Consider the following 20,395-nt stretch of genomic DNA (forward strand, 5'->3'; position numbering starts at 1 on the left):
CCGGGAGACCCTGAGTACGCAGAGCGCCGGTTCCGCCCGCGGCCAGCCTCCAGCGGACACTAGTGGACGCAGGTGGCTGGGTGAGGTCCCGCCCTCCTGAGTGAACACCGCCCTAAGGCTAAGAAGCCCAAAGCGCCGATGTTGGCCTCACCACCGCCTGGATGCTCATTCTTTTAAACCAAAAGTTCCCCGTCAGGATCTGGGCTTGGACGGCAGAGCAGCCTAGCGGTTCCCAGCTCGCTGCTGCGTGAGTCCCTCCCCTGCCGCTCCTCCCATCCACCTCCTGCATTTTTAATGTTGCGAGTGCTGCTAATGGGCTGATGGAGTAAAGCTTTCTTTCCCCACCGCTCAGCTGCAGCTCAAGCCATCTGCTGCTCGGGAGGGAAAGAGGCGGCCCACCTGGGGAGGGAAGGCCGCAGGCCCCCACTGCAGCCCCCTGGCCCCAGCGGGTCAGTAGCAGATCTGAGATCTTTGCTGTGTGGTCGGGCACGCTAGCCCTCTGGCCGCCGGGACTGCAGGAGTGCCAGGAGGTGGCTCTCAATATGATTCTGGGCTCTTCTCCTTCCCCATCGTGCTCTTGTCCATCTGCTCCAGCCCCACTGCTCTCCCACCACAGATGGAATCAGATGGTGACCATCACCAACCAGCTCTTGACTCCACTGCTGCCCTGCCCAGGAACTCCCCTCAGCGCCCCACTAGCTTCCCTCTCATTTCACTCACTTAGCCAAGTTTTCAGACGCCGCGGTGGCAGCTCAGAGCTTTCTCTCCGATCTGGTGTCCGAAGGTGGCGTGTGTGCACTCCAGCGGTCCGGCAGAGCTGCGGGATTCTCAGGCAGCAGCTGCACTCACCAACTAGGTGTGGTCTAGAGACCAATCACAGTCTCCACGTGGTCCCTGAGCTCCCGGGGAGCTGTGCACACGCGCGCTCCCAGGCCAGGCGGGGCAATGGTAACCCTGCCCACCCGCTCTGCCTGTCACCACCACTGCCCACAGCGCTCCCAGGTGCCTGCAAGCTCTGACTTAGATGGACCAAGCCAGTGGCACACCAGGGAGTATTTCATGCCCCTTCTTGTCTGCTTTTCTAAACACTGCGGGTGGGATATACTCCAAATCCTTTTCTAACACTCACATGGAGAGCAATCCCATCCTATTCTCAGAGTCAAAGAACCACCGTACAAACGACATTCACTATGACAGCCAGCTAAGCAAAAGTTGTCTTTAAAAAACATGCAAATGTGAGCATGCGTATGTGTGAGAAACAGGCACTGAGAACCAAGAGCTGAGTGCTTGGTTCCAAGTCACAGAGCTGAGCAGGTCAGAGACTCATCATACAGGCACCTTCCCAAGGTGCCCACTTGCAATTTCAAGTCCTCCAACCGAGGCTACAAGAGCCAGTTCCGGCTGCAGCAAATACACAGCGGACCCTTCTTCCAATGCAAGAGTGAAAGAAAATAAACTTGATGCTGCTGCTGGTTATTTTGGCTTTTGTACTAGTTTGTAGTTACCGTTTCTTTGACCTTAAAAAAAAAAAAAAAGAGCAGGCAGTGCACACACCAACCCTTTTGTCAACATCATCAGCCAGAAGCAAATGGCTCTTTAATTTGATCAGGATCTCTTATTATCAAATCATTGCCCTGGCCGCAGCTCAGCTAAAAACCAGAGCAGACCATTACCAAGTGCTCAGGAAGTCAGCAAGCAGTAATTGCTCCCCGAGAGAATTGGTCATCTGAAGGGCTTCTGTGCCCTGTGTAGTCCCAGGGAAGAAAGGATGTCTAAGATTATACCTTCATCCCACACCAAAGTAACGGATGAGAAGAAAGGCTATTAAAACACCTGATTCCGGTCGTCTTGACAGCTTACACCCTTCGGATGATGTCTCAAGGCAGCTGTATGTTCTAGCCCAGCCGTGGGCAAACTACGGCCCGCGGGCCGGATCCGGCCCGTTTGAAATGAATAAAACTAAAAAAAAAAAGACCGTACCCTTTTATGTAATGATGTTTACTTTGAATTTATATTAGTTCACACAAACACTCCATCCATGCTTTTGTTTCGGCCCTCCGGTCCAGTTTAAGAACCCATTGTGGCCCTCGAGTCAAAAAGTTTGCCCACCCCTGTTCTAGCCTCTAGTCATCATCCAATTTTGGGTATTTTACAGCAATGGAGGAACTGAAACTAAGAAACATGGCTTGAAGTTCATGTGCATTCATTTAGAAATATAAGAATCTGAGAAATTTTACATTACTGCCGTTTTCTTCAACTGCTTACAAAAAGGCATCCTCCGTTCTCTGTAGCAGCCATGGCAATGTAATACATCAGGCCTGGGTCTAACCCATGGTCTGTTCACGATTCACGGTCTGAGATGCCACATTTCTACGCCTGCCATCTCTATCACAACTGCCCTTCCTGTCTGCAGACAGTTCACTCTGCTATTTATAGCATTTCTTCTTGAATTCAACTCTGCTGACTACAAACACTTCCTCCTGGTGACAGGCAGGTCTTGAACATGCAACTGAGAACAACAGACAAACAGGCACATCATGTACAATCGTAATCCATTTCCAGGGAGGGCAGAGCTAGAATGGACTGGGACTCGCATGGGATCTTCCCTTTCCAGTTCTCTCCAAGAATTCAATGTGCTGTTTTTAATCCGCCTTTTTTTTTCCCTTTTAAATATATTTTTATTAATTTCAGAGGAGAGGGAGAGGGAGATAGAAATATCGGTGAGAATCATTAATTGGCTGCCTCCTGCACGCTCCCCACTGGGGATTGGGCCCGCAACCCGGGCATGTGTCCCAACCAGGAATCAAACTGTGACCTCCTGGTTCACAGGTCGATGCTCAACCACTGAGCCACACCAGCCAGGCTAATCTGCCTCCTTTTAACCATTACACTCTTGCTCCACAGTTAACTACAGTTCAAATACTTATTTCTCTGTTGGCAAAATTTCAAAAGTGTATAGTAAGACACAGAACAGTGCCTATGTAGACTTCTTTATCTATGCAGATTCCTGGTGTAACAGAATTATCTACCCAATTAGACAAAAGTCCAGACGTGATGTAAACAATCCCCCTGCTCCAGGAATAAATGTACCATTCACATACCCTTTTCTCAGTAAGGCCACACTCCTTTGAGACAAAGACTGCTTTAAGTATTAAATGAACTGACACAAAAGCGTATAAAATATATATCCACCACTTTCTATTTGCATACAAATGAAGCAATTGATGTTTTTAAGTCTTCCGCAGAATGCATTTGTAGGAGCTGACCTAACTATGCCCTGAGCAGGCAAGTCGAGAGCCACAAGTGAATGCAGACACATGAGACACAACCGAGTATCTGTTCATAGGACAAAGACCCCAGCCAAGGAGACTCAACTGGACTTGAATCCCCAGAGGCAAAAACACTGAGGGACAAAGGTGCATTTCACTCTCTAAGGCAGCCCAGGCTGACCACTGCTGGGGCTCGGAGGTATAAACTAATCTCCCTGGGATAACAAGGATCTGAGAAAGGATTTCTAACACAGGAATCCATTTCATTAAGACCATTTCCACGTACTGAATGCCAATTAAATTAAACCCAGGACAAGCAAATCTTTTAATTTTTTGTTGTTGTTAATCCTCACCCGATGATAGTTTTTCCACTGATTTTTAGAGTGGGAGGGAGGAAGGGAAGGAGAGAGGAAGAGAGAGAGGGAAAGAGAAGGAGAGAGACACATTGGTTGTTTATCACATGAGCCCCAACCAAGGCTGGGGATCGAACCTGTAACCCAGGTATGTGCCCTTGACCGGGAATCGAACCCTCGATCCTTTGGTACACAGACCAACACTCTAAGCACTTAACAACACTTTCCACTTTTATTGTTATTTTTACCTGCTTGGTCCCATCTGTGCGGCTGCGTAGATTATCCATACCCACCTTCTTAATATATTTCCACGGGTCTCTAATGAAGACACTGAGCTGAGACCACAAAACACTGGTATGTCTTTAGGTTGTCTTCTTTCTTCAAGAAGTCAGGAACACAAAAGAGAAGCAGAAGGGAGAAAACAGCAAAATTCAAGAGGCTGACCCCAAAGTCAGTTTTGTGTTCCTGGGTTGTTATTCCTCTGTAGGGCTGTCCTTCCCTCCAGCAACTTCCTCAAAGGGGCAGTTTATGCTGCAGTTTGCTTGTCCAATCCGCTCTGAGCGCCCTACACAGGCTTTTCCATCAGAGACTCTATCCACGTGGCCCCGTTCATTAGTTTAGTGGTGGCAATGACATATTCTGTGCCTCCATCTTCCAACTGGGAGAGAAAGCGCAGGGCAGCGACTTCGGCAAAGGTCACACCCCCGAGGAAAAATATCAGGGTGACTCGGTTTTCCCCCGGTTGACCTAAAATTGAAACATTTCAGAATTAAGAGTTATATATTATTGGAGCTTCTCTTCCCACCTCTTAAAAACTGCATATTGCCTAGCTGGTGTGGTTCAGTGGTTGAGCATCAGACCATGCGCCAAGAGGCTACCGGTTCCATTCCCGGTCAGGGCACATGCCCTGGTTGTGGGCTCGATCCGAAGTAGGGGGCGTGCTGGAGGCAGCCAATCAATGTTGATGTTTCTCTCTCATTGATGTTTCTATCTATCCCTCTCCCTTCCTCCCTCTCTAAAAAACAATAAAAACATATTTAAAAAACAAAACTGCATCATTCATAAGAAAAAAAAAGTCAAATGTGTCTTGGTCTGACAGTTCACTTGAAACCCAGACACACAATTTTGCTCTCAAATGTTTTATCTAACTACTGAGATCCTCAACTCCACAGCTGAAAGCTGCTACCCCCGAGGGAATAATGGGTTCCCCTGCTTACAATATACATTAGCAACTAACAAAAGAGGTAGATTGGACTCTGACTCCCAAGGACTTTACAAATGTATTCTACAAAGCAACTGCATAATACATGAAAACCACACTAACAGCACATAACGATCTGTAGATCCCGGCTATAGACTCACGTTTCTTTTGCAGTCCCGTGGGCAATGGCTGCCGTTCTTCAAAGTGGGGCCCTGGGAGGATGCGCAGAACTTCCTCAATACTCCGCCAGCCAGGCCGGGAAAGCAGCTGGGCCAGACGCACACTGAGAGGGGCGTAGCCACTGTACACGTAGGATATGTCGGTGGGATTCTGTGGCATAATTAAAGGGAAAAAAGCCTGTGGGTATAGAGACTCAGAGCCACCTAACCCAAAATTATTTGATTTGTCTTTGAAGGCAAAGCCACAAATAACCCCCCACATCTTAGCAGCCAGAAGCTCACTTTTGACTCACATTTTGAAAAGCCATGCAGAGCATCTCTAGGGACTGGAGAGGAAAATTGTTACTTCATTTGGCAAGAAACTTTTTGGAGGGTAACTTGGCACTCTAGCTGGGTAACAATGTGCATAATCTTTGAACCCAGAAATTCTACTTTTAGGCATTTATCCTGCAGAGGGGCTGGCACACCAGGGGAGACCAGACCAAAGCACCAACAGTAACTGCAACACCATCTGTACCAGGAAAAGACTGGGAACACCTGAATTACTAGCAATAGAAACCTGTTAAATTATAAAGGTGGCATATATGTAGAACCACCTCATAACAATTACAAAGAACTTTAAAAAAACAAGGCAGGCTGGCTGGTGTGGCTCAGGGGTTGAGCGTCAACCTATGAACCAGGAGGTCACGGTTCGATTCCTGGTCAGGGCACATGCCCGGGTTGCAGGATTGCGGGCTGGATCCCCAGTAGGGGGTGTGCAGGAGGCAGCCAATCAATGATTCTTTCTCATCATTGATATTTCTATCTCCCTTTCCCTTCTCTGAAATAAAAAAATATATATTAAAAAATACATATCTTTTGAGAGCAATTATGGTGGCAATTTGGTTGGTTTAATAGTAAATAGTAGTATATTGTGCAGGTAAATTTGATTAAGGTCAAGATTTTTAAAAAACATGATTTCAGAAACCCGTGGACATAAAGCATATATCTTGTATGACTTTTTCTGACTAAATTATAAAATTATGTTTTTTTCTTTCTCCAGGTTAAGCAAAGGAGTATCTTTAAAACATAGGGCCTTATTTAAGAATGCCACGTTGGACTTTGGGGGTTGTTCTACCTTTCTATTAGAAGGGGAGTTCACTTTGATCATGACTCTGCTTCAATAGTAACTGCAGATTTTAAGTGTGGATTTATCCCTGTTCTTACCTCTGCCATCAGAAATGGTTCTTGTCCCGAAAGCTGTGGCTGCAACCTCTAGAAATGTAATAACCAACTTCCCATCCCCATGCTGCCCTTGTGTTCCTTTGCTTAGTGAAGGATTTTGTGTCAATACATGAGCTGGAAAGTTGGCTTGTATCTCGTTTGTTTGTTTTCCCAGGGTTTCTCCTCTAGACTCAAACCATGGAACTATATCCCACAAGGAGTTTCTTTTCTTATTTACTGATTCCCTCTTCTCATTATGTGATTCACTGAACACAAAATTGTACCATCGCAGGACCTCAGAGAAATCTAGTTATTATTTTGTCTTGATGCAGATTAGCTTATAAATCATTCTGCATGATGAATAGCCTTAGTCTTAGGCTCTCCTGAAAAACGCTGTTTGCCACTTCTCTTCACAAATGGTTACTGTATTTTTAATGTCTGTTTCACGTGATAAAAGACATACTGTATTTAATTCTAGTGAAATATGTTAGGATGTGGTAAGGGGTGGATTTTGATTTAGTTTTATTATGAATTTACAGATATTATTTTATCAGGGTACTTTTTGCCTCTCAGAGACATCAAGAAATGCTTATTTCTAATTATTCCAAGTTATTATAACTATTGTAATTGTTGTTATAGAAATAAACCTTTATTTAAATGTAAGCCCTGAAACATTGATTCTAATTAAAATGTAAGCAAAAACAGAAAAATAAATAAAGAGGCAGATCACAGGATGACCTTCAAGAGACAGTGGACACGATGAGTGGGGTGGGAGCAGCAGGTCAGAACGGTGAAGAGAGCCAAACTAAAGTATCATTTACATTGTACAACACAGAAATTAAGTCTCTATATTGCAAATGGGGAAAAATAATCCAATTTTGCTGCTGATAGAGGAGACAGTCTAATTACTAGTTTTTGTTGCAAGAGGCAGCCTAATGAAACACCAAGAGAGAATATAAGAGAAAGAAGTTTAGGAAGAGTGGAATCAACCATACATGCAAAACAAAGTGCACCTGCTTTGGAGATCACTGGTATGTATGCATCATCTACGTGAAAGTTTGTATAGTCACAGAACCTTTCTGGGAGGGTTAAAAAGTGGGTTAGGGTTACAACAGCTGCCTTTGAGGGGAAACTGGGGTTAGATGTGGAAGGAACCTAACTTTACTGTCTGCCTTACTTTTGCACAAGCTGACTTTTCACCGCACACGCTGGGTTCCTCCCAGATCCTCTCTGCCCTTCTTGGCTCTGAGCCCAGGAAGGAGACTGCAGGCTCTGCACCAACGCACTCCAAGTCCTCTGTTTGGGTTGGGCCAATGGGAGGCACCAGATAAGCACGGGAGAGTGGGCAGCAGTGAGGTCAGGGTTTTTCCACCCTGGCTTCCTCTCTGTGACTCAGCTGGAGGCTGGCTGTGTCCCTCAAGTAGAGGCCTGTCACCCCTCGTCTTGTCAGACGGCCTCTCCATTTAGCTCTTCTGACTGGCACAGGTTTCTGGAACAGCTCGCTCTCCTTGCCCTCAGGCCTTGCCTGGTAAGGGCTGCCCACTGCACTGCCTCTCACCGCCTCCGCTCCCCGCCCCCCTCCCCCCCCATCTTTATGACACTCTCCTCAAACTACCCAGTGGAAGAGCGCCCCGTTTCCTGCTGGGATTCTGACAGATATAACTCACAAATGCATTACTTTTTCACATTAGAACACTGTTGTCCCCATAGACTGTTAACCAGTTACTGACTGAGCTGGCGTGAGAAGGGTGCCTTACTTGTTCATTGACGTCATCCATCCAGAGGCGTAGGGTTTTCCGGATTGTCGGGTAATTGTTCCTGCCCCCCATCTGTGGTTTCAGTAGACCAGCCTTCTCCAGGTTGTGTAAGGTCAAAATGTGCTCATAGCCGTACGTCTGCAAGACAAGTCGTTTGGCCTGGATGTCAGATCAGGAAAAGGCTTCTGCGACTTTCATAAAAGAGCACCTCTGATCGATCGACTAGCTCTGTTCTCCAGGGCACACCACTGAGGTCCAGGTGATGACTGACCCCACGTGGGCACGGGGAAAGGACCTGCCCTAAAACTGTCCGTCACAATTAATCCAGCTCATTGTTTCAGAGAGGGATTTGATGTATTCAGAGTCAAAATTTATGGGCTCAACTTAAATGAGCAGATTTTGGAAGTCTTTTTTTTTTTTAAATTGTTTTCCCCCTTGGCAAATTAGTAATTTAAAAATATACTGACCTAGTCCGGCTTGCATGGCTCAGTGTTTGAGTGTCAATCTATGAACCAGGGGGTCACGGTTTGATTCCCAGTCAGGGCACATGCCGGGTTGCGAGCTCGATCCCCAGTGTGGGGAGTGCAGGAGGCAACCGATCAATGATTCTCTCATCACTGATGCTTCTCTCTCTCTCACCCCCTCTCCCTTCCTCTCTGAAACCAATAAGAATATATTAAATATATATATATATACATGTGTGTATGTATACACACACACACACTGACCTGGAGAATTTCTCTTTTGTAATAATCCAGAACCTTTTGTTTGAGTCCACTATTGCACACCGACTGGAGGCAAACAAGTCTTAACACCTTGATCAGTGAATGCTTCTGGGCAATACAGTCCTCAATGTAACCATTGACCTGGAAACAAAACACAGACAGACCTATACCATCACCTGGTTTGGGGACCTCAAGAACTTAATATATACTATTATTTTTAAAAATCAAATAAAGGAGATGTGTGGGAGAATGCCCCCCTCCCCAATCCCCCATTCCCTAAGCCCCCTCCAGCCCCTGGCACACACACCCCAGTCACCAGGAGCATAAGGCCGGTGAGGACACATTCAACAATCTAGATGCCCGTCTGGGCTCGTCTGTCTCTATGGACAATGTCCTGAGAGGCATGTGTGACCTAGTCTATCCCAGTAAAGTGGCAATTTATCAGTAACAGGAATGTTTTTAGAAGATGGAAATTTTCATAAAATGAATCATTTTAAATTTACTAAAGAGGTGACTACGTAAAGAAATATATGACCAATTCTCTCTGCAAGCAAGTATCTCAATTTGCCTATTACAGCCCTTAAAGCTCTGATTTTGGGGCTGGGTCTCACCTCTCGGTGCATCGCAGGAAGTGCTCGCCACAGAGTGACGTGAAATACCTGTTACTGATAAAATCTGTATTTTCACTTTTTTTAAAAAAGTATATTTTATTGATTTTTTACAGAGAGGAGGGGAGAGGGATAGAGAGCTAGAAACATCAATGAGAGAGAAACATCGATCAGCTGCCTCCTGCACACCCCCTACTGGGGATGTGCCTGCAACCAAGGTACATGCCCTTGACCGGAATCAAACCTGGGACCTTTCAGTCGGCAGGCCGACGGTCCATCCACTGAGCCAAATTGGTTAGGGCTTCACATTTTGCATTTGCTCTTAAAAATACAATGGAGTCAAAGCCACTGCTTTTCTAGCTATGGCCTTATGTTTGATACAGTATCATTATTTGTTAGTTTAATTGTTCACGAACCTTATCGGTGTCTATTCCAGACATAAACTCCTGCTCCACTGTCAACTTATCAAAGAAGTCTTCAGAAGCTAAAATGTAATTAGGAGATTTGCAGCTTAGAAATCAAATAAATGTCCTTTTATTTGAGTGATGTGCGTTTATGAACAGAGCATGATTAAGAAACAAGACATGCCAAAAAGCAAGCAGGCCACAGGCTGAAACAGGCTCCTGGCAAAAATCTTCTGAAAGCATGGAAACCCTACGACCCTGCATCCCTAAGTTCCATCTAGATGGAGTGGACCCCCAACCCCTTTGCTAGCCTCAAAACTCAAAAATGTTGCCTCAGTATCAGTGAAAGCTAATTTCCCCAGAGCATTGCATCATCAGATTCAACCTAGTTTCACCCAATTTCTATCCAACACTGTGCTGTATCTAAGATTCAAAGTGTACTTCATAGTACAGGGCACTGACCAAGCTCCTAGGCAGTTTTACAGCCTGAGTTTTAAAGAATAAGCTTGTCTTTAGTTTAATATACACCCTCTGAGCTCTTTCAAAGCACTCACTGTATGCTGTATACCAATTCTGTAGAAAGTTTTCAAGGGAAAAACAAAAACAGAAACAGAAACATCCCATTGCTCTAATTAAATAATCCTTAATAATAGAAGAAAAAAAAACTAGAGTAAAAAAATTAGCTGCCTCATATTATGGTGGCAAACTTACGGAAAACTTTTGCTCCCTCTTATTGGCATCCCAAAAAGTTTACCAGATGATTACATTATTTTAATAATCAAAAGAAACGTGCTCACCACGAATGGCGCACTTTTAACTGTGAACATGTGTTCGCTTAATTAACCCTGAGAATCACGCTGGTGCCCATGGCCACATGGCAGACACTGGGTAGGCCTGTGAGGCAGCCCAGGCGAACCTCATCCCTGGATACTCACTAGTGACATCTTTGATCAGCTCTGCGATTGAGGTGTGGTTCGCCAGCGAGCCTCTGGCGGCCTGCATGTGGGGCAGCTGGGAGACGAACTGCTTGATCTCCCCCACCGTCTTGGCGTTGTGCCTCTCCTGAAATGGGCAGAACCACCGAGAAAGGAAGATACTCACTGTCAAGAGCTCTGTTCTTTGTTTTGTTTAGTTTACTTTAATGTGGCAAAAAGAATGGGATAAAATTGAATCGGGCCAAACCCAGCTCCAACATCACATGGAAAACCAGAAAAGGTCCGTTCACCGTGCCTGTTCACGGTGCTGGTGCTTCTGTACCAAGCAAATGTCGGTGGTTTTCTCTTTCCAGGTGCCGGTTCATGCTGGGAACAGTATTTTGTGGGCATCTGAGTATATGTGGGGGGACAGTATTGGGTAAACCACAGACATTTTGCAGTAAAACACTAAAAGCACTATGTTAAGAGGAGAACATAAACAGCAAGTTCCTTCTATAACGGGAAGGAAAGAGCCATCCTCCTTACTGAGCCTTATTAGTAATTGTGAATAATGTCCTTGAACAAAGTGAACCTCGCTTAGTGATGAGAAAATATTTTTTTGTAAAATTGAGTCATTTAAACCAAAAGTAACATCAGAAACATGAAAATCAATTAAATGGATGTAATTCCTAAGAAAGATGAAATCTGGAAATACATCCTCAGTAGAAAATTAGCTTTCAAAAGTTCTCCAAATTCATGTCTCTAAAGCCTACGTATTCCATCTACGTCGCACTGATTGTCACGGTTCAAAATCAACCTGAACCCAGAATGAAGCAGGGACCAGGCAGGAGCCGACAGGAAGCTGATAATGAAGCTGCCAATTTCAAAGCTCCCGCCGCTGGGGATTTCACTCTCATTAACACCCACCAGGACTGCAGGGGCCTCTGCCACCAGCATGTTGGTCAACCTGGGGAGTTTTCACCCCAAATTGCAAGTTCTATTACAGAGGATCTTTTATTTATAGTACAGCTTGCTTCTTCTTAAGTGGGGTAGGAAATAATGAAAAAGGAGGGAAAACAAGTATTTATGGCAAAAGCTTATAAACTGCAAACACTGCCTGCCCCTCCCAAAGAAGGGGGAAAAAACTTAACAGAATACCTTTCTCCTAGGGGAGAAGTTAAAAGGGCGGTCTGGCCTGTGACAAGAGCGGCAGCTGACATCCACACCAGCTCACCTCAAACGCAGCCGAGATCACCTTGGCTTTCTTGCTAAGCACGGAGCCCACGGCGTTGAAGTTCTTGTCTCGGATCTCGGCGTACAGCTCCTCCGCAGAGTTCAGCTGAAGCTTCTTGGCTTCCGTGGGAAGGTCCTTACCGCCATCGCCCTGTTTCTTGGGCGCGAATTTCTCTGGAGGTAACTTCACGTAACCTGGACAGCACGGACGGGAACAAGCGCCTGTGTGCACTTCCTGGGAGCACCTCTCACAGCCCAGGCACAGAGCAGAATTTTCCCATCAGGACACATAAGCCGCCTTGACCGAAAAATGGTGCACAGCACTGAGGTTTTGACTTTTCCATGATCAAAGCAGACTCGGATCATAAGTAAATCAGTCAGGATTATTATCAAGACTTCCTCCAATTTTAAATGCTGACAGAAAGAAACATCATGTGGGCCGAAAGCAAGCACGCTGGTGACCTCTGACCTAAGATTCTGTCAAGCCTAAACTCTTGCAGGCCTTCCGTCTTCCCTCTAGTGTCTTCAACCGCCCGTTATCAGCCTTTCCCCTAGAGCAGTGGTTCTCAACCTGTGGGTCGAGACCCCTTTGGGGGTTGAACGACCCTTTCACAGGGGTCGCCTAAGACCATCGGAAAACACATATATAATTACATATTGTTTTTGTGATTAATCACTATGCTTTAATTATGTTCAATTTGTAACAATGAAAATACATCCTGCATATCAGATATTTACATTACGATTCATAACGGTAGCAAAATTACAGTTATGAAGTAGCAACGAAAATAATTTTATGGCCGGGGGTCACCACAACATGAGGAACTGTATTAAAGGGTCGCAGCATTAGGAAGGTTGAGAACCACTGCCCTAGAGTGACGTTCCCAGCTACATTCTCTGCTTTAGCAAGCTGGTCGCCTGTCATTCCCTGCTTTGATGATGCTGCCTGCCCCTCAACAGTACCGCCCTCGACACTCTCTCCCTCTTTCCAAACCCACCCCAGGTCACCTCTCCCAGCTTCCCGAACGGTTGCAGTGCCGCCTGATTTAACCCCAGGCCTCTGCTCACAGGGCACAAGCACAGTCCTCACACTACACATTGGCCAGTCCGTTCACTTGGACACTGTTTACCTCTAGTGTCTAAAAGTCAAAAGCAGTATTTTTATATTTTCAAATGTTCTCTGAGTTATATGCAAAGAAAGCACCTTCAAAAAAATGACCGTTATTTTTGCCAAATGACCTATTAGTAAAAATAGATGGCACTTTACTTACTGTTCTGAATACCATAAATTTCATCAATGAGTCCTTCATATGTAAGCTGAGTGGCAAGGGGTGTTAACAAGTCCACATTTCGATCGAGCAGTAAGAGATTATCAAAAACAGGAAATACGGAATTCTGGCTTCCTGTGAACTCTCTCTTCATCCTGATCATCATATTGGCCACTTGCTGAAAATAAAATATTGGATCAGGTGGGACCCTCCTGAGAATGAGCCGATTTTAAAATTGGCTAAAAACAGAAAGACAATCAGAAAAGTAAAAAAAGAGAAAAACTGTGGAATGGTGCGATAGATAAGAAATTAGCAGCTACAGAAAGCATTTGCTGCTGGCCACCTGTCCCAACACTCACACTGTGGCCAATGGCAACTGCTATTTCTCAATGGGGCACAAAATCAGGGACAGTCTATCTGTGTTATTCCTGGTAACTGTGTTCTATAAAGTCATGTGAACAGGAATTAGCGAGTACTGAGCCACGGCTCCTGGCGGAAACAGGGGGTGAGGTTCCTGCGGGCTCTGGTCACATTTCCGTCAACTGGTCAACATGTAACCTTGTTTAATGTGTTGCTGTTTAAAGACATTTTAAGATATATTGTTGAGCCTGACCTGCATGGCTCAGTGGTTGAGCACGGACCTATGAACCAGGAGGTCATGGTTCGATTCCCAGTCAGGGCATATGCCCAGTTGTGGGCTTGATACCCAGTGTGGGGCGTGCAGGAGGCAGCCGATCAATGATTCTCTTTCATCATTGATGTTTCTATCTCTTTCTCCCTCTCCCTTCCTCTCTGAAATCAATAAAAACATATTTTTAAAAAAATATATATTGTTGATTCACTGACAGTGAGCTCACAGCCCAAAGGCACCATCGCTCACACCTGAATGAAGCCCAACGTGTTTCCTCAGGAGGCTTACCACAACCTTTCTGTGCTCAGGGACACTAGACAACCTTCCACTACGCATAAGGACCGTTTTAACAGCAAATCACCAATAAGAAGCACAAAGATGCAAAAAATGTGGCGTTAAGCAGTGTGTGGGCCCATGTAGTGGCAGAAAGGACACTATTTGCAGGAGGAGCTGAAACCAGAGGGCAGAGCAGCACTTTGTTCGACCTCAGCTGCCAACATGCCCACTGGGCAACTCAAATTGTTTGCTGTTTCGGGCAAGTCTACAGAACGCTGAATGTCACTACGGGGGTTATGAGTAAGTTTTAGCAAGTAGGCGAGTTCCCAAATAAGAAGGATTAGCGGGACTTGTTTATAAATGGCTTCCCACTCCTTCCCCCTTCTTGGGTTCGAGGGGCCCTTCCTTCACCACCAGAAACACGGCTGTTTCTCACCCGGGCGCACTCTCCTTTCCCGAAGATCTGGGGGATGGTCCCGTACAGAGCCTGCAGGGTCATCAGCCCCTTGGCCGCGTGGTAGAGGCTGGTCTGGTCGCTCTCCAGGTAGCACTCCTGCCGGGAGAAATGGAAGGTCACTGTCAGGCCATGATCACCTGGGTGCCCACCCCTGTCTGGCACTGGGATTCCACTTTGCCGGGGAAGCAGGAGATGGACCCAAGTCCCTTTTACAAAGCTGCTGTTTGGCACTCTAGGCCAGTGGTTGGCAAACTGTGGCTTGAGAGCCACATGCGGCTCTTTGGCCCCTTGAGTGTGGCTCTTCCACAAAATACCATGTGTGGGCGTGCACGTACAGTGAGATTGAACCTTTGTGGCCCATGAGCAGAAGTCAGTATTTTGTGGAAGAGCCACACTCAAGGAGCCAAAGAGCCGCATGTGGTTCGCGAGCCGCTGTTTGCCGACCACTGCTCTAGGCCACAGGGCCAACAGCTCAGCTCTCAGGGTACAGCTGTGGAAGCAACTCTCCGGGGGGCGGAATCTTCTGCAAGAAAAGGGTTCACCAGGCATGCGAGCTCTCAGCCTGTCAGCTCAAGAGTAAATTACGGATTAATAAAGGCTTACACGGGTTCTCGCATTCTCCAGGTTGAATATAAACTGGGGTAGGACATTCTGGGAGGGCCACATGCTAGTACTCACAAATGTGAGCCTTCTTTGACCCCCAAAGTCCCAGATGACCACACAACAGAATACTTTGCAGTTTTACAAACATGAGGCAGCTTTTCACATGTACCGGCAACAAATAACGGCCGTAAACATTGTGAGCATTAAACTGGGCAGAACTGGAATCCCCACATTTTGTACAGTAGAATGATGGAGATGATCATCAGCCTGCAAGCATGGAAAGCTGCAGAGCGCCTCCTTATGCTAAGAAATGCTAAATTATGCTTGCAGTTTAACAGTCACATAAATAGCCCAGCCAGGGTGGCTCAGCAGTTGAGCACTGCCTCATGAACCAAGAGGTCACCAGTTTGATTCCCGGTCAAGGAATATGCCCAGCTTGCGGGCTCGATCCCCAATAGGGGGCGTGCAGGAGGCAGCTGATGGATAATGTTTCTCTCTCATCGATGTTTCTATCTCTCTAACCCTCTCCCTTCCTCTCTCTCTAAAAATCAATAAAAACATATTTTTAAAAATCACATAAATAAGTAAAACGCAACTTCATCAGAAATCAGGATTGAATTTAACATTAGGTAGAACTCTTAGCTTTACCTTCCAGGCAAAATGCTTGTTTTCTTAACTGAATCCTTAAGTGAACACACAAAGCCCAGGGCTCAAAGTTCTCAGCAGTAAATAATTCTGCCCTTCTTTGCAAATCCCTGATTAAATAAACAGGAGCTCGCGCCTCTGGGCAGGTTTTGTCATGCCAAGACACATTTCCTAGCTGCTGCCAATTCACATTAATTACACGTGTGAATTAATTATGAGCATACCGTTATAGATACGTGACAAAGCAAATACGGCAAAATGTTAATTCCAGAATCTAGGCCAGTGGTTCTCAAACTTCTGGCCCTTTAAATACAGTTCCTCATGTTGTGAGTCAACCATAAAATTATTTTTGTTACTACTTCATAACTGTAATGTTGCTACTGTTATGAATCGTAATGTAAATATCTGATATGCAGGATGGTCTTAGGCAACCCCTGTGAAAGGGTCGTTCGACCGCCAAAGGGGTCGCGACCCACAGGTTGAGAACCGCTGATCTAGGTGATGGGTATGTGGGCGCTCCCTCTATAATTCTTTCAACTTTACTCTATGTTTGAAATTTGGAGAGAAAAAAAAAGAGTCCAGCTCTGGCCAGTGTGGCTCAGTTGGATGAGTGTCATCAGATGCACTGTAAGGTTGCCGGTTCAATTTGCGGTCAGAGCATATACCCAGGTTGTGGGTTCGATCCCAGGTCAGGGTGTGTACAGGAGGCAACCGATCGATGTCTCTCTCTCACATCAATGTTTCTTTCTCTTTCTCTTCCTCTCTCTCTAAAATCAATAAAAACATTTTTTTTTAAATGTAACTACTTTTTCACTGGAAATGTCTACCTGGTAAAAAGGTATTAATATTTAAAGTTAAAAGCCAAGCCACAGACTGGGAGAAGATACTAGCAGCTTTTATAACCCACAATGATAAGTACCCAAAATATATAAAGAATTCTTCAAAAAGAAAAAATGGGCAAAGAAAAATGAACAAGCAATTTGCAATTTGCTAAAAAGAAAAATCTTAAACATTAATATACCTATGGAAAAGCTCAGCTTCCAGTAACCAAGGAAATGCAAGTTAAACAATAGCCTTGACACTGTCATCCTCGTAAATTTGGCAAAAGTGTAAGTCTGACACTAAGAAAGAAAATACCAAACTTACTTTGAAGGCTCCCTCTGATTCCATGGATAAGAGATCCCCGTCAAAGGGAATGAGATCCAAGCTATACTCCTCCCTGTGAATAAAGGAGCCCAAAACACCCAGATCCTTCAGCCGCTGTTCACACAATAAGCTACGTCGTGGCACAAACAAAATGTGGAAATCTCTTGCTGGGCCACGTCTGTCTTCACTGCAAAAGAAGTAACGTTTGTTAGTTTATGAGCTCTTTAAAGTCACAAACTATTTTATTTATATTATTCCCAGAGCCTGGTCCTACATCTGGTACACAGCAGGCACTAAATAAATGTTGGCTAAATATACCAATATTGACTTTCAGACCCAAATTGTTACTGTTGCTCTTTTTTTTTCCCCCTGAAAGGAAAGCAACATTGATTCATTGCCACACAACTTTGTAATGCATTTTCTAGCATCCTCTCAAACTATTTATGGGGCACTAAAGCTTTTAGGTTTATTGAAACAGGATATGTGTGTCTTCCTGAAAACAAATGGCTCTTTAAACCAAACCAATGCAGATACAGGGTCTTACATTAAAATGAAAGATCATTCTTGACTCCCCCCTGCACTCTCCTTCACAGTGAACTTCCCAAAATAGCCCATTTGCTTTTAAGGTTTTAGGGGCCACACCAATCAATTGTACCAGAGTGCAGACCGGGCTGGGACAACTTCCTCTATAAAGCGATGTTGTATTAAATTTTAATCAGCTCTTACTTATTCTGCTTATGAGATTCAGGAACACTATATTTAGTATACTGAAAAACAACCATTAGAGGTTTTTCTTTTGTTCTTTTTAATTAGGGTCCCTTATACTAATGCAGGTCCAAATATTTAGCTGTCCTATAAAAGAATGGGGTTATGCGATGACACCCTGCCCCCAAAACTGTTTGAACAACTTCACAAGTGTCCCATCCCCCCCATCCTTTCATGCCTGCCCCCGTTTTCAAAAGACCACCTTCCAATGCACAGGCAAGAGTGGGGTTGCAATGAGGAGCTCAGTACATTAAGACCACCAGGAGGACCGACCTCTTTTGGATCAAACACAAGCTCTGAGAAATACCTGAGCACATTTTCAGCAATTATATCCATCAATTCTAGCCTGGGTCTGACAAAAAAAATAATATTCTTGACATCAGCTGCAGGCAAACGACTTCCTTTAAGGGTGAACATTTTTTCCACTTCATGTTCCTAGGAAAACATACACAAAAGTTTAACAAAAAACCTGTCTTTACCTGTCATATCCAGACTCAGACATCCTACCCTCATAGCCAAATGCTCTCAGTACTTAATTATCCAAATTTAGATTCCCCAAAGCCAGATGTATAAAGCACCAAGTTTCAGGATGAAGTCGCTGTTATTGTATCTGAATGCAAATGACTCTCACATGATTACCTATCAAAGACACCAGGTAATGGTCATATAATACAATGTTAGTAATTTCCCTAGAATTAGAATCAGTTTAGCATCTCAGGCCAAAGGATCACTGTATACAAAATGTTAGCCAAGAATTAGTATCTGTGTGTACAAAGACCAAACAGCTTTATAAGCTAATTGTTCAGGAGAAAATGTGAAATTCCATTATTATTTCAAAAACGCATAATTATTAATCCCTCAACAAAGCCAGAATAGCTCATTTACCTTCAGTAGTGAATACTGTGCAATCAGGCCAAATGGTCCTGTGAGGTACTCATCCCAAACTATTGCCTGTAAGAGGGAAGACACATTCTCTTATTACAGTTACTATCAGGAATGTCAACAATATCAACAGAAAATAGCAGTCATACATAGTAGGACTCTCTGCTTCAAACTCTGAATTAAAAAAAAATTTAAGTATTTTTACTGATTTCAGAGAGGACGGGAGAGGGAGAGAGAGAGACAGAAACATCAATGATGAGAATCACTGATGGGCTGCCTCCTGCACACCCCCTACTGGGGATGGAGCCCACAACCCAGGCATAATATACACTTGACCAGAATCGAACCCGGGACCCTTCAGTCCACAGGCCAATGCTCTATCCACTGAGCCAAAATTTTAATAGACTCTGACCACATTCATACCCTGCAGGTCTAAAGAAAAACAGCAAGGCAAGGGATGGTACTAGTGGTCACGGGAAAGTTAAGACTTCATCGCTGCCCTCAACGGAAAGGAGCTGCCGTGTGTTGTGTACCTGTGTCATGCTATTACTGGATTAAACCATATGAAAACTGCCAGTGGCAATAGTTCAACCTAGTATTTTATGTATATAAGTATCATAATCCAATTAGATAAAAATTAAAACCTCTGATGTAGGTATTACAAATCTTATTTTGACAGAAGAAGAGTTGAAAAGGCTCAGAAAATTTAAGTAACATGTTCAAGGCCACAGAGTGACCTTGCATCCTATATAATAAAGAGCTAATATGGTCTTTAGACCAGATGGTGGAATGATCTTTCAGAACGACCAGTGGCCGAGGGGGGTCGCCAGGGCCAGGAGGGCCAAGCCTCCTGCATGAATTTTGCCCACCGGGCCTCACAGTGGTCGGCAAACTCATTAGTCAACAGAGCCAAATATCAACAGTACAACGACTGAAATTTCTTTTGAGAGCCAAATTTTTTAAACTTAAACTATATAGGTAGGTACATTGTTATTAACTTAATTAGGGTACTCCTAAGGCTTAGGAAGAGCCACCTCAAGGGGCCAAAGAGCCGCATGTGGCTCGAGAGCCGCAGTTTGCCGACCACGGCTCTAGGATAACATAAGGGAGTCAGAACTCCACCTTAGGACTTCACGGCCCCACAGGTCATTGCTCTGGGCCCCTGGGAGTATTTCTACTGCTGAACTCCAGGATCGTTTCTTCTCCTTGTAACTGACGCTTTTATTGAGACAAGTGTGGGGAACATGCGGTTGTAAGAAGTGCTCCAGAGGCCTCCTCCCTCCTACACTTCACCCAGTTTCCAATGGTGACATTGTCCAATCTCACACCAGGGCATGGGCAGTGACCCGATCCATGACCTGACTCCGGTCTGAGCATCCTTTCCTGACCCCGAACGGGGGATCCGGGACTTAGCCTGTTGGCTCCTCTCATGGCTGCTGGCACCCACTCTCCTGCTTGGCTTTCTCTTCTTCCTACGACGGGAATCCTGAGTTCCCTCCGTTCTCCTTTTCCGGTCAGAGTTTTACTGCCAGGTACTCAGGGGGAGGGGGGAGCTGATAGATTATGGGGGAGAGGTAATGGTATCAGTCGAAGTCCCTGACCTACAGTTTCTGCTTCCGCCGTGAACTGGGTGCTAACAGGACGGTCCCGGGAAAACCTCAAGTGACAACTTCTCTCGTCATCGCGCGCGCAGCAGGGGAGCCGGCGTTGGTGCTCCAGGGACTTCCCCACGTCTGATTCGTTCCGACACCTATGATCCTGGTAACGCGAGGCATCGTCACCCCACCCGCGCGGTGTCTGCAGGACACCGGACGTAAGCTGGTCACGGGCCGAGACAACACGGTGGCGGCCTCTGCTGCCACAAAACAGCGCGACG

At 45.2% G+C, this 20,395-nt stretch overlaps 1 protein-coding gene across 1 annotated transcript in view; it reads right to left on the bottom strand.

Moving 5' to 3' along the window:
• Positions 1 to 3,835: 3,835 nt before the first annotated feature.
• VPS33A (vacuolar protein sorting 33 homolog A (S. cerevisiae)) overlaps positions 3,836 to 20,395 on the bottom strand; it is a 17,051-nt gene continuing 491 nt past the window's right edge. Inside the window, exons 2-14 of the mRNA XM_014547018.1 lie at positions 20,125 to 20,390; positions 18,523 to 18,588; positions 17,945 to 18,072; positions 16,873 to 17,059; positions 14,458 to 14,574; positions 13,118 to 13,292; positions 11,848 to 12,041; positions 10,635 to 10,761; positions 9,712 to 9,779; positions 8,691 to 8,828; positions 7,963 to 8,100; positions 4,985 to 5,153; positions 3,836 to 4,369 (exon numbers count right to left, since the gene is read on the bottom strand). Coding sequence (XP_014402504.1) covers positions 4,188 to 4,369; positions 4,985 to 5,153; positions 7,963 to 8,100; positions 8,691 to 8,828; positions 9,712 to 9,779; positions 10,635 to 10,761; positions 11,848 to 12,041; positions 13,118 to 13,292; positions 14,458 to 14,574; positions 16,873 to 17,059; positions 17,945 to 18,072; positions 18,523 to 18,588; positions 20,125 to 20,390 — 1,955 coding nt within the window. The 3' untranslated portion in view covers positions 3,836 to 4,187. The remainder of the gene's footprint in view (positions 4,370 to 4,984; positions 5,154 to 7,962; positions 8,101 to 8,690; positions 8,829 to 9,711; positions 9,780 to 10,634; positions 10,762 to 11,847; positions 12,042 to 13,117; positions 13,293 to 14,457; positions 14,575 to 16,872; positions 17,060 to 17,944; positions 18,073 to 18,522; positions 18,589 to 20,124; positions 20,391 to 20,395) is intronic.

Source organism: Myotis brandtii, unplaced genomic scaffold (genome assembly GCF_000412655.1).
Source record: "Myotis brandtii unplaced genomic scaffold, ASM41265v1 scaffold463, whole genome shotgun sequence".
Lineage (NCBI taxonomy): Eukaryota > Metazoa > Chordata > Mammalia > Chiroptera > Vespertilionidae > Myotis > Myotis brandtii.